Genomic DNA, 14,163 nt, shown 5'->3' with positions numbered 1-14,163 from the left:
TATAGCCACTGGCTCCTCAACATAAGATAGATCCTTTTCCAACTGGACTGAACTGAAATCTAACATGCGCGACGGATCACCGTGATACTTCTAGAGCATCGAAACATGAAATACCAGATGAACTCCTGCCAAGCTGGGAGGTAAGGCAAGCTCATAAGAAACCTCCCCAACACGTCTCAATACCTCAAAAGGACCAATAAACCTCAGACACAATTTTCCCTTCTTCCAAAATCTCATAACGCCCTTCATAGGCGAAACCCGAAGCAAGATGTGCTCTCCAACCATATAGGAAACATCACGAACCTTCTGGTTCGCATAACTCTTCTGTCTGGACTAGGCTGTACGGAGTCTATCCTGAATTACCTTAACCTTCTCCAAGGCATCCTGAACCAAGTCTATGCCCAATAATCTAGCCTCGCCTGGCTTGAACCACCCCATAGTGGATCTACACCACCTACTATACAAAGCCTCATAAGGTGCCATCTTGAATGTTGGACTGATAACTGTTGGACTTGTGGTTGAATGGGGGATCGGATTTTATAATTTTTGTCGAATTCTGAGACATGGGCCCCACTGTTGACTTTTGGTTGACTTTTCGAGCGGAGATGGAAATTTTTATAAATTGTTAAATTGTAAGTATTAGAGTATATTTTGATTAATTTGCATGTTGTTTGACTAGTTTCGGATCATTTGGCTTTGAATTAACGAGATAGGTTGGCGTTCAGAAGCGGAATGAAATTTCTGGAGTATTGGTTGGCATGCTCGGTATTGGATTCGGCTTGTCTGAGGTAAGTGTTTTGACTAACTTTGTTGAGAGAATTTTTCCTACTAATTGTCATTTTTTTCCACACGCGGGGATGATATATATATGAGGTAACGAGTGTATATGTATGTTCCAGGGTTAATCATGCTTGAGGATAAATTATACGATTAATTGTGACGTGAAGAATTATGTGACACTATTGTTTCATGTCTTCTTTGATTTTAGATTTCTATGAATATGACATTAAATGCTAGAAACCATGATTTGGGCTTATTATAATCTGATTAAAAACCTGACAGACTTTTGTGAAAATTATTGATATGCTAAATCCGCTCGTTATTATAATTAATCATAAATATGATGCTACGACCGTTATTCTTGAGATTTGGAATTCTATACTTGAGTGGAAGATCATTTTTGAGACTTGTTGAAATATTTGAATAATAAAGTACTTGAGGTTTATTAAACTGTTATTGGCTTGAAAGTCGTGATTGATTTTCAATTGAAACATTTGTTTAAACACTCTCCTTGATGTTATTTATGCTTCATACCTTGCTTGTTAATGATATACTGGTAAGGAAGAGTGTAAAGCTTGAAGGGTGATGTCGTATCATTTTATATACATTATCATGTGAGGGAGAGTGTAAAGCACGAAGGATGATGCCGTATCATTTTGTATCTACTATCATGTGAGGAAAAGTATAAAGCACGAAGGGTGATGTCGTGCCATTCATATATGTTATTACGCACGAAGGATAATACCATGTCATTTCGTTTACATTATCATGTGAGGATGAGAGTAAAATGATGAAGGGTGATGTCGTGCCATTATTTTTATATTATCATATATTCATGGAACGAAGGGTATTTCCGTGCGGGAGAGGACAAGAGACATACATTATATTGTGATATTCGTTGTGTATACGTTCATGTCTTTGTCTTGAGCTGTTATTGTACACCTATGTTTTCTATGTGACTTGTCATTGTTGTTCTGTCTGTGTCCTCTACCCCAATTGTTGATGTGTTATCCATATCTTATATCTGTTTAACTTGCAAACATTATGATTTTCTTTTTGTTTGTTATATTGAAATTTCTTCCACCTAGTTGGTACTGTTATATGTATGCTCGGTAAGAAAGAGATAAATGCACGAAGGGTGTTGTCGTGCCAATTGATTTGATATATAAATATATACTGGGTGAGAATGAGATCAATGCACGAAGGCATTACCATGCCATTCGATTGATATCTTGAATATATTCCTTACACTAGAAAAGTTATGAATTGAATGAGATAAATGCACGAAGGTGTTACTATGCCAGTCGATGTTATATCTTGAATATATTTCTCACACCAGGAAATTTATGAATTTACTACTATGATTTCTCCTAGTAATTATTTACTGCCTTGCATAGTTGTTTTATCGTACCTTTATCTGTTATGCTCTATAACTGTTTCTATTACTAGTCTACTGCACAGGTTATAACAGTGAGTATCTTTTAACTAAAAATCTTTGTCACTACTTCGATGAGGTTAGGCAACACACGTACTAGTTACTGGTACATTGGGTCGGTAGTACTCATACTACACTACTGCACCTTGCGTGCAGATTTTGGATGTTGATATTGTGTGTATAGCGAGAACTGGCATTGAAGATGTATCTGTGATCCAGTTACAACTTCCTCTTGACCTTGGTAGTTTTGAAATTTTAATCTGTTCACATTTATTTCAACAAATGATGTATTTTATTTCATGTCAGTTTTGTAAATTCAAAATCTTAGAAACTCATAATTTGTACTACCAGTCCTTGAGAAAAGTATAAAGGTTCAGTTATTTTGTCATTTATTTTCTTCGATAAATCTAATTAAATTGGATTATAGTTAATTGTCTTACCTAGTGAGTTGGGTTAGGTGTCATCACGACTGGTCGGATTTTGGGTCGTGACATAGAAGAATCAAAACGACTATTTTGTGTAGTGTGAATGAAATTTTAAAAGGTTAAAAAAAGCGAATGACATTTTGCTAAGGGCATTCGTGCTTTTTTTTGTAATTAACATTTTCATTTCTCAACAAATATTACATACTGCAAGCAAGCTTAATCTGGACAGACACCCCAGATTTTAGCTCCATTCCTGGCCTCATTAACTACTACTACAAGAGACAGTTTAGTCTAACTGCTATCTATAAAACAATCCTTACATACTAGGATAGTAGTTGAGTTCCAGTAGTCTTCTTTATAGCCTGTGTTTACTTTCTCCTCACTCATGCACACCTTGTGTTATTGTTCTGCTTAGAATTACTTTTGATCGTTGCACTCCTTTGAAAATCATGCCATTCCTCTCTTGCCATATATATTACAAGATTCCTGCCAGTACAAGTTTATACAACTCAGTTGTTGTGCTCCTACCTTTATAGCACTTTCCTGCCCATTCAAGTTCAGTTGCCCACATCATTGGTTGCCTCTAAATCCCTTGCCATTACAACATTGTTGTCCATACTCTCGATGAATAAGTACATTTAAAAAATAAATGATCCATTGTCTCCTCCTCACTATTACATAAAGAACATGTTACATCTTCCACATAGCCCAAACCCCTCAGCCTGTCTTTAGTCATCAATCTTCTATGTGCAGCTAGAAAAATTATAAAGTTCCATTTTGGCACTCCAACACTGTTGTGAACCAGTTTCCTCCATGGTACTCTATCAAAGTCACCCTTCAGTTTCCAATATATATTCTTAATAGAGAAGCTGTTTATCCCCTCTACATCCTCCTCTGTATAACCAACTTCCTCAAAGTAATGTTTGGCTTTAAGTATCTTCTGTACTATTCAAGAGGCTTGTTTTGGTACAATACTCCACAACGCATTCTGCTTCTTATAATACACATGTATCCATTGCACCCACAATATATATTTCTTCTTGCATAGGTTCCAAAGGAGTTTACATACGGCTGCCTTGTTCCATTACTTTATAGCCAGTAGATTTAGACCACCTGCTGCTTTAGGTTTGCATAAATTTTCCCATGACAATAGAGCTTTCCTTGACGCTTCTACACCCCCAGTCCATAGGAATGTTCTACATACTCTTTCAATAAGTTGGATGAGTTTCTTTGTCAGTACAAATACCTGAACCAGTATACTTGGATAGAGAATAGCACACTCTTGATTAGCTGAATTCTTCCTGCATAGGACAGAAACTTTGATGTCCAGGATTGGATTCTCCCTAGCATCTTTTCAAGCAAAGGCTGGCAATATATCAATGATAACCTCTTAGAGGTAAGAGGTACTCCCAAGTACCTAACTGGTAATGTTCCTTTGACAAAACCTACGTATTGCAATATCTTCTTCTATTGGTCATCATGCACTTCACCAAAGAATATGGAACTTTTATCAGCATTTGCAACTAGCCCTAAAGCCTTTGAGAATTGCTGAAAGCACTGAAATAGTAGCTAAAAAGATATGGCATAACCTCTACAGAATAGTAATCGATCATCAGCAAAGCTCAATTGCACTATGTTCAGTTTGCTACATTTAGGATGATAGTTGAAATTAGGATCCTTTTTAAGTGTCTTCAATAGTCTTGTAAAATACTCCATAACCAGTACAAATAGGTAAGGAGATAAGGAATCTCCCTGTTTCAACCCTTTCTTAGCTTGAAATGGCTTTGTAGGCTGCCCATTAATCGTAATGGAGTATGAGACTGTTGTAACACAGCTTATAATCCATTTCACAAATCCCCCTGGTAGTTGCAGATGTGTCAACACTTGTTCTAGATAACCCCATTCCACTGAATCATAGGCCTCCTTCATGTCTATTTTCAGCATACATCTAGGAGAAATACCTTTCCTACCATATCCTTTAACTAACTAATGACTAAGTATTATGTTGTCATTTATCAGTCTACCAGGAACAAAAGCAGACTGACTTTTATCCACCAGTTCATCTGTCACTCCTTGTAATCTGTTAGTTAGTATCTTTGATATAATCTTGTAAAGTATTGTGCAACATGATATTAGCTTGTACTTAGTAATTTTAGAAGGACTTTTCACCTTAGGAACAAGAGTTACTGTTGTACATTTGATAGGCTGATACACATTTGAACTTGAAAAGAACTCCATAATAGCAGTTGTGATTGTATCTCCTACTATAAGCCAAACCTTATTGAAAAATAAAGTATTGAATCCATCATACCCAGGGGCTTTGTTGTCACTGATACCTTTCAAAGCCTGATAAATCTCCTCCTTTGAGACCTCTGCAATCAGTTGTAATTGTTGCAGTCTATTCACCATGGGACCATCTCTCATGATAGCTGGGTTAATAGCAGACAATTCACTAGTTGATGAGCCTAATAGTTGTTGATAGAATCCTGTCACATCCTCCTCAATGTGCTTCTTTGTTTGCATTGTACTCCCATTACACTTTATTAGTCTTCTAATCTTGTTTTGGTTGCATCTGCTTTTCATACTTGCAAAAAAATATGTTGTGTTGGCATTACCTAACTTTAGCCATTTTACTTTTGATTTCTATCTCATAATGCTTTCCTCCACCCCTAACTATTTCTCCAGTTGTATTTTCATTACTTTTTCTTCAGCTACTAAGGTCTCATCTTGCGCAGGATCCCTCATTTGCTCTTGAATATCAGTTAGTCTTTGTCTACACACCTTGATCCTATCACCAACAACATTATATTCATTCTTCTTAAGACCTTCATAGCATGTTTTACTCTTTTTAGTTTCTGCCAAATACTCCTCATAGTGTGTTGTTCATGTGGTCTCTCCCATAATTCATTAACTATCTTCATAAAGTCATCATGCTTAGCTAGGTGGTTTAGAAATTTAAAAGGTTTGGAACTATAGTCTTAATTCTCCTCACGTGCTATACTTAATGGTGAATGATCAGAATAGTGAGGGTCCATAATCCAGACCTCCAATTGTGGCATTATCAGCATCCAATCAGCATTAATCAGGGCTCTATCAATCTTACTATAAATGTGTCCATTTGTCCATGTAAAATTTCTTCCACTAGTCTTCATTTCTGTCAATCTAGTACTTTCAATAAATTCATTGAAATCTCTTATCTCCAGTTCTTGCACAAGATTACCAACTGATCTATCTTCAACTGATCTAATAGTATTGTAATCCCCCTTTATCAACTATGGCCCTTGTTATATTGAGTGCAACCTTATCAGTTCACTCCACATACTTCTTCTGTCTTCAACACTATACAGGCCATACACAACTGTAAAAGTAAATCTCATATCCAATCTCCTAATATATATTGTAGTGTGGATAGTCTGAGTAGTTGTACTCACCTCTTTGCACTCTATTTCAGTTGTGTCCCATAGCAACCATATTCTTCCTTTGCTACTATATTCATAGTTGTCTAAGTATGCCCATCCAGGTGTAATTTTCCTTATAACTTATTTAGCCTTCTGCTTTTTTATTTTACGTTCTAGTAATGCTATCATATGTACTTTATTACTACAAATGAACCACTTTACCTCTTTTTATTTATGGGCTTTATTTAAGCCCCTTATGTTCCAGGTTACTAACTTCATACAGGTATAAAAAGGGGTTGAAGAGTTCCTTCCTGCCCAGTATCACCCTGTTGTCTACTTGTTCCTCCCTCTATGTCTTGGCATGGCTAGCTGCATTTTAGATTATGCAAGTAGATTAAATCCATTGATTACATTAACTACATCAGCTGGTTGTCTTTCTCCGCTTCTAGCTGGTGACTTTCCTATAACAGTTTGCCACCTTTGCTCCTCATTTTCTGTTTTAGCTCATGTACTAGTACTAGCCATTAATGTACTGGTACTAGCATTCCCTTCATTAGTAGTCTCTCTCAACTGCAATTGCTCCTTAACAGCTGGTTCATGTACTTTGCATACCAGCTTAGGTTATCATTCCTGCTTCTGTTTTGCATTCTTAGTCTTCAACTTTTGGTCCAATCTGTTCCGCAACTCTACATTGGTGACCAACTTGCATGCATTTAGTACAGAACTCAGGAACTCAATCATATGTTATTTCATGTATAAACTCCCTTCCATTAGGATCAGTCACTTTGATAAACCTAGGTAGCTCTTTAGTAACATCCATTTCAACCAATACCCCTACATATGAAATCCTATCCACTTGAGTACTACAAGCATCAGCATAGAGATGAATTCCCAAACCACTGCTTATCCTACTTAGCGACCTATTTTCCCAGCAATTCAAAGGCAAATTAGTATATTTCACCCACACTGGTATAGTTTGAAGAACCTCTTTATTGAAATCAAAATCAGCCGACCATATTTTGACAATGATAGGCTTATTATTCAACATGTGAGGTCCTGAATACAAAACTTCATCCATATCTTCAATAGAATTGAAACGAACCATAAAATAACCATCATTATAGAAATACACCTTAGGCTTAGCTACAAAGTTCCATACTGAAGCAATGTAACTTTCCATGGTGTCTACTGTTGGACTTCCTCCAACAACATACAGTATTAACGCAAACTTCCGTTTCTGAGTCTCCTCCTCGTTCTCTTCCTTACAGAGCTCCACATTTACGTCGCCATTTTTGATAGTAGGTGCAATAAAGCTCAGATCCATACATTTCGCCGCATAATTCTATCCCACAAATAGGTTCGCCCACTGCTTCTACCCTATATCAGCCTCAACAGTAGGTAGAATCACTTGAGGTTGAGTTGCCTTCATTGCATCCCCTTTTACCCCCAGTTCAATAGTAATTAGATTCATATTCTTACCAGTTGTCACAGATTTGCTTATATTTGGGCTTGCATGTATCATCGGAGCATCAGTAATCACTTTACTACTATGATTGGTCTTATCTAATGGAGTTTTCACAGTTTCTTTCATGGTTGATAACGGCAGCCACTGTTCTATTAGACTTTTCCCTCGATCTCTTTCCAAATTGTCATTCCTTAGAATTGGAGTGCTCGTGCCTGTATAGTCAGTCATCGGAATCGCAGTAGCAATTCTCTTTGGTTGTCCCCTCCCCATAGCTGATGGCGTATATTAGCAAGTGCACTCTAATGTGCGCCGAGAGAGCGGTTTGAGAGAGTAGCCTTCGTGCTTTTAATAGTGTACTAGTTTCTCTGTACGTGTGTTGCACGTGTATGCCGAATTATATAATATCTAATTTATAACATAATATTAATATTATTAAAATAAAATTCCGAAGAAATAATTATACATAAAATAAGGTACAAATTTTTACGATGGTCCATGTAAATCATCATATATTGACTTTGAAAGTTCGTCCCAAACAAATAATTAACTTTGCAAGCAGACGATTAGCTTAAACCAAACAACATAATATGTAAATGTAGCCTAGTGGCTAAACTAACAAAACATAAATTCATTAATCTTGTCTTCATAAAAATAAATGTATGTCACTAAACCACTTAAGTTGGTAATTTAATATTTCATAAAGAGATTTTGTAAGGTTACTTAACAAATATTTAATTTGAATTATCTTATTTAGTAGTAATTAATTTAAGATATCTTATTGTGATGTTATTTTTGCAGGATCTTTTTTCTTTTAACTTAATTACAAGTATTAATTTAATTTTTCAATATTTATCACTAAAACACAATTTAATAGGCTATTTGATATATAGGGAACTTGAATATGAAAATAACTTTTAAATACAGATAATATGAGTTTATTTCGAGCGGCACAATTTTTTTTGGTTATTTTCTTAAAGAAAAAAGAAAGAGACCGCCTCTTTTGTATATTTAATACTCTAAGTCTAATTTTAAATTCACAAAAGTATAATAATTGAAATTTACTACTTGTTATTTAGTTTCAAAATTTGTCTGTTAATGGAACATAATTGCTGCTTAAATTTAGAGATGAACGATCTATGCGCAAAATAATTTTTTATTTGAATTTAAAAATAAATGACTTATACTATAAAATGCAAACATTGCGTCGTCTTGTCTAAAGCCGGTAAGAAAGCATTGTCTAAGTAAAAAGCCAATAGGAAAGCAGAAAACAATAGGCAGATACAATAATCTTTTTCTTTCTCCACTTCTTAAAACAATGATCACCTAACAGAAAAAATATAAGTTTTCTTTTCGTAAGTTAAATACTTTAAATCATCTCAATATATGTGCAGAACTTTAGCACCATTTGTGAATTAGAATTTGTAGACTCGACTAAACGTTAAATAAAAAGGTCAAAAGAAAGGTATGAGCGCAATTTAGTAACAAAAAGGCACATAGTAAGAGAAGGATACCTTTCAATAATGAATTAATGAATTTTATACAAATGTTGATGAGACTAAGTACTCGGAGTGCGTTCTTTTAAGTCACTCTGCTTATTATAAAGAAGTTAGAATCACTCTTCGTCTTCTATTCCTTTGGAATAATATATGTGTGTGTGTGGTTTTATGTATCAAAGGCTTTGTTTTGATTTGAATCGTAAGCCAATTGCTTCTCTATTCCAAAAGATACCAACGGTTGAAAAACAAAATTAAATAAGAACCGGTAGAAACTATTTTAAGCATTGTTGACTCATGTGAAAGATCGCATCCCTCCAAATAATTTGGTATAAATAAAATAATAAAATTATTTAGAAGGGCATTTAGGTAATTCAATTTTTTGGTTAAGAGCTTCCCACTTTTATAATAATACTAGTCTCTATGAACGTGCGTTGCACGTAAATATTCAATATGTTTAATAATTGCACGTTGACTTCAGTCAATAATCTATATTTTGCCTTGAAAATTTGTATAATAATAATAATAATAATAATAATAATAATAATAATAACGACAATAATAACAATAATAATAATATAATTCCATGTAGATAAGCTTTCAATTGTTGGATAGTTTAAGTCTTTTATGTTATTCGGTGTAAGGTATTGTGTGACTTATGTCCTATTTAGGTGCGTACTTTATCTAACTCTAAAGTAACTCTAATTCAACTACTATGGATATGAATCTTCTAGGAATTAACTTGAGTTTATATTACAATTGTAGCCAATGGTGGAATTATCAGCAAACATAGACATAATTCACCACAAAGGTTTAAAATTCTACTTTCATGATTGGAGTACTTGTTTAATTAGACCGGGAATCGAAATCCAGAAATAGTATTTGTTTAAAACTCTATTTTTAAATATGATATTTTTTAACTTAACCAAAAAACAATAGAAACATGGTAGAATAAGACAAAAGAGTATACAACTCAATCAATATTTCGGAGATATTTTAGTTGTTTAATATTTAATGTGAAACATTTATGCTTTTATAATAATATTAATAGATATAGATATTGATATAGATAGTTAACAAAACAATAGAAATGCCTGTATAATATGCTAAAGGAAAACAATTGAGATGTTGGGCTAGAGATACTTTAGATTAGGAGTACGGTAATATGACCATCTAATGTTTCCCTAAAATTCTGGTTTAAACAGAAGATTATGGTGGGAAAAAAAATTGTTTCTCTTCTAGATCTTATTGTTATTAAAGAGGAATAAAAACTTACAGGGAACACAAAAATCGGGTTTCCAACCAAAAATATATTAATGAAACATATTGAAGAAACACACAAGAAAAATCTAAGAAACTTACGACAAATTCTTAATCTCTATTTACACATAGTATAACATCGATACACAAAATATAATTACATATCTATACCAATGAAAATCATTGATCATGTATAAATCTAACAATACATCAACATGTATTAGCAAATAGTACTTATCAGATGAAATTATTAAACACAGTAGAAGTGAAGAAAATAAATGAAAAGAGATTAAAATTATCTTGTTAATTAATTAACAGTCAAACTTTTGAAATTTCTTACAAGAATACTAATCACACTAACTATAAGACAGCATATGTAAAAGTTAGATAGTAGAAAAGAAATACTAGAAATATTTATTATAAGAGGTTTATTCTCCGGCAGCGGCACCATAGTTAACAATAGGCACAAAAAGTTATATTATAGATAACGTAATGTATTTCTCTTCAAATTGAGAATGTATAACCAAAACACCACTCCTATTCAAATTTAGAGTCCCATAGCGAAAAAGTATCCATAGAGATAAAACCTTAGTTGATTTTAAAATTTTAATATTACATGTTCTATCCAAATCATGTTAGTTCTTTGAACGAATGGTTTAATTTTGTAAGGGCATAAATTAAAGGTCGGTCAATATTTCGGGAATATTTTTGTCGATTAATATTTAATATTCTAATAATGGTGCTTTTATAATAATATAGATATTGATAGTCTCTCCCTTGCTCATGTGAGCCAAAGATATTCCCCCCTCTTTTCTATATTCCCCGTTATGAAGGATTCTTTCCCCTCTCATATTATATACTATACGTTTTTCTAGCATATATACTGTATATTCTTACATCGTAGGATTTTTTATTTTAACTTAAATAGCATGTATTTTAATTTACATACTTTGATTCACACTTATATACACATTACAATTATTATACAGTTTATATAACATGTAATATTTCATTTATATTTCTTTAAATTCAATCTTGAATACACATTACATCATTATTATACAATGTATATAACTAGAGATAGTTATGTAGATATGAAATAGTGATACGCATATAAACTTAGGCAAATATGAAAGACTCCATTCTATAATACCGCACCAAAGGCAACAAGGGGACTTACGTTGTTTTTTGTTGTTTAATTTTGTTACAAATTAAGTTTAATTACCAAAAATAGAAGTTCAAATTCTACTGTCTAATAAGAGGGAGTTAGGATGACATGTCTGCTTGGGATTTCAAAGATAATTTGGTCATTTCAAATAAAGTGGAATATTATGATAGGCTAAAGAGGAATAAATTTTTAGGTATCTTGACTAATTTGTCCTTTGCTTATGTCATTGTCTGTCACTACACAGTACACACTTCTCACAGTAGTTTCGGCTACCTTACTTTGTACCTCCCCATGTGCGCCCCACGTCCCATCTCCACCCAAATCATGCATTTCATCGCAACTGTCATTTTTTACTAATTGCATAAGCCTATGTTAATATTTAGCTTCTAATTCGATGATTAGTATTAAGTGAACTACCACTATATGTAAATTATATGGCTAATTTTTTTTCGAAAACCTTATAAATTATTTTTTTTTAAATTTCCATCATAACCACAAGTGGCGTAAATATTTTTCAAGTAGAAAAAAAGGAAATCTTATTCTACTTAATCATATTAAATTTATAATTAACCTGCTTACAGATAAAAATAATAAAAGAACACTACAATTTTATTACTTATTATCATATCATTATGCAATATTAAACTACCTCTTTTTTATTAAATATACTGTTGTACAATTGCTTACATTCAATAAAGACATAATAAAAGTTATTAACTTAAAAACACTTGAAAATATAATTAACTACTAATTATTTTTTCAGATAAGTTCATTAAACTATAACGTAGAAAACTATATTACACACTCTCCAATACATGTAAAATGAGTCTAAGAAATTGACATGAATCAGCTTATTAAGTTATTAATTTCAAATATTTGATTATCAAATTTTATTTTAAGATCGTTGTTGACTAATTTCTAAAGTAAACAGAAAATCAATATGATTAATTTTTTTTTTATAAATTTCATTAAATAAACAACATACAAAACTTAATACTTTAGAAGCAACAAAACATATTTATTCGAAAACCACATTTTATTTACTCAACAATTGGTTAATAAAAATCAAATGAATTAGGCATATGATAGTAATATGAAAAACTAAAATGATATGTATCGTTTTAATATTTCAAGATAAAGTATTACGAAGCTATTTGATTAGTTGAGCAGATAATGTAATATTATTACCGATTTAACTTTTCTAATAATATAGAAGATGAGAGACAATTAAAAAAAATAGATATTTAAATTATGACATAAGGTGAAAAAGAAAAACTCAGGGAAATGTATAAATTAATTTTAGGCACAGAGACTTTACACAAATATTGAGGACCAATAGTAAGAAGATAAATGCATACAGACTAGGGGTGTACAAAGGAAACCGACAAACCGCATCAATCCGAGTCAAATCGAGAAAAAAACCCCGACTATGGTTTGGTTTGTTTTGGTTTGGTATTGGAAAAAAAAACCCGACCATAATTGGTTTGGTTTTAACTAAAGAAAGTCAAACCGAAACCAAACCAACCCGACATTACATATATAAAATTTTTAGATATATTTAATATATAAATATACTTATTGTGATGTAATTTATAAATATTTCTTAAAAGATTTCATAATTTTATCTTTTGAGGTATTATTTCAAGGTTGGACTTAGAACTTTTGAATGTTCCAATAAGTTTTATAGCCATTAACATTAGTAAATAAAATAGTGCTAACAAAAGCTCAAACCAAAATTAAATCAATACTAATGCTAACAAAAGACATTCAATTCAATACTACGAATGAGAATGTAATGAATAACTATTTTTTGTTTTGCAATAATTTAGATAAAAATACATAATCTATTTTTATTTTTTCTTTAGCGTTTAGTCATGTAATTAATACTCCCTTGTTAGACTACTTATTTTAGCATGATTTAGTACTTTTAGATCATGTTTATTTTTATTATGCCTTTTTAACTAGCAATATTTATATTACATAATTTTATTGTCTTTATTGTTGAATATTTTAGGATAATGCCATGACATATCTCATATTTTGTATTATTTTCTTAGAAAATACTTTATATAGTTGTATCTTACTAGGACTAAAGAAATATTTTGAGCATAATTTATATGTTTTGTTCTACGAAGATTTTACCGGAAAAAACCCCGAATAACCTGAAAACATGAAAAAACCCGAGAAAAACCGAGAGTGAAAAATCTGAGTTTTATTGTTTTGGTTTGGTCTTTAAATTTAATAACCCGACACAATTGATTTGGTTTGGTAATTATAAAATCTGAACCAACCCGATCTATGTACACCCCTAATACAGTCCAATAGCAAGAAGACGAATGCCAATGGAATTGAGAATTTAGGAGCAAGAAAGAACTTTTTTAGAGTTAAATGCGAGGAGAAAAGGATTTTTTATTTATTTATTAATATACTTTAGAAAAAATAAGAATTCAAAATGTCATCATGTAATTACCATTAATTTTTTGCCCCTTTGAAAATTGAGACATGTAATTATCTCATTTTAATAACGCTTAATTTCATATTGACTAAATAATTATATATGAAGATAAATATACCAAACTGTATAATTTATTCTAACTTAATTATAATAAAATTTTCAACACACACTAAAAGGGAGGATTTGCATCTATACTTGCTTTTTGGGTCACATTTTAACTTATACCCGCTTTGCAAAAAAATTATAAACGTACCCACTTTTTGCGTAAACTTCAGGCATACTGG

General features: G+C 32.2%; 2 protein-coding genes across 2 annotated transcripts; both read right to left on the bottom strand.

Moving 5' to 3' along the window:
* Positions 1–4,209: 4,209 nt before the first annotated feature.
* Positions 4,210–4,569, bottom strand: LOC138889796 (secreted RxLR effector protein 78-like). The gene has a single exon (XM_070173133.1). The coding sequence runs from the start codon at positions 4,567–4,569 to the stop codon at positions 4,210–4,212; it is 360 nt and encodes a 119-aa protein (XP_070029234.1).
* A 2,202-nt stretch (positions 4,570–6,771) lies between these two features.
* LOC104220029 (uncharacterized) lies at positions 6,772–7,362 on the bottom strand. Its single transcript, XM_009770828.1, has one exon. It carries the CDS (start codon positions 7,360–7,362, stop codon positions 6,772–6,774), a length of 591 nt encoding a protein of 196 aa, XP_009769130.1.
* Positions 7,363–14,163: the final 6,801 nt, after the last annotated feature.

The sequence above is a fragment of the Nicotiana sylvestris genome, chromosome 4 (genome assembly GCF_000393655.2).
Source record: "Nicotiana sylvestris chromosome 4, ASM39365v2, whole genome shotgun sequence".
Classification (NCBI taxonomy): Eukaryota; Viridiplantae; Streptophyta; class Magnoliopsida; order Solanales; family Solanaceae; genus Nicotiana; species Nicotiana sylvestris.
Note: the sequence above shows the minus strand (reverse complement) of the source record. Positions and strands in the feature narration are given on the sequence as shown.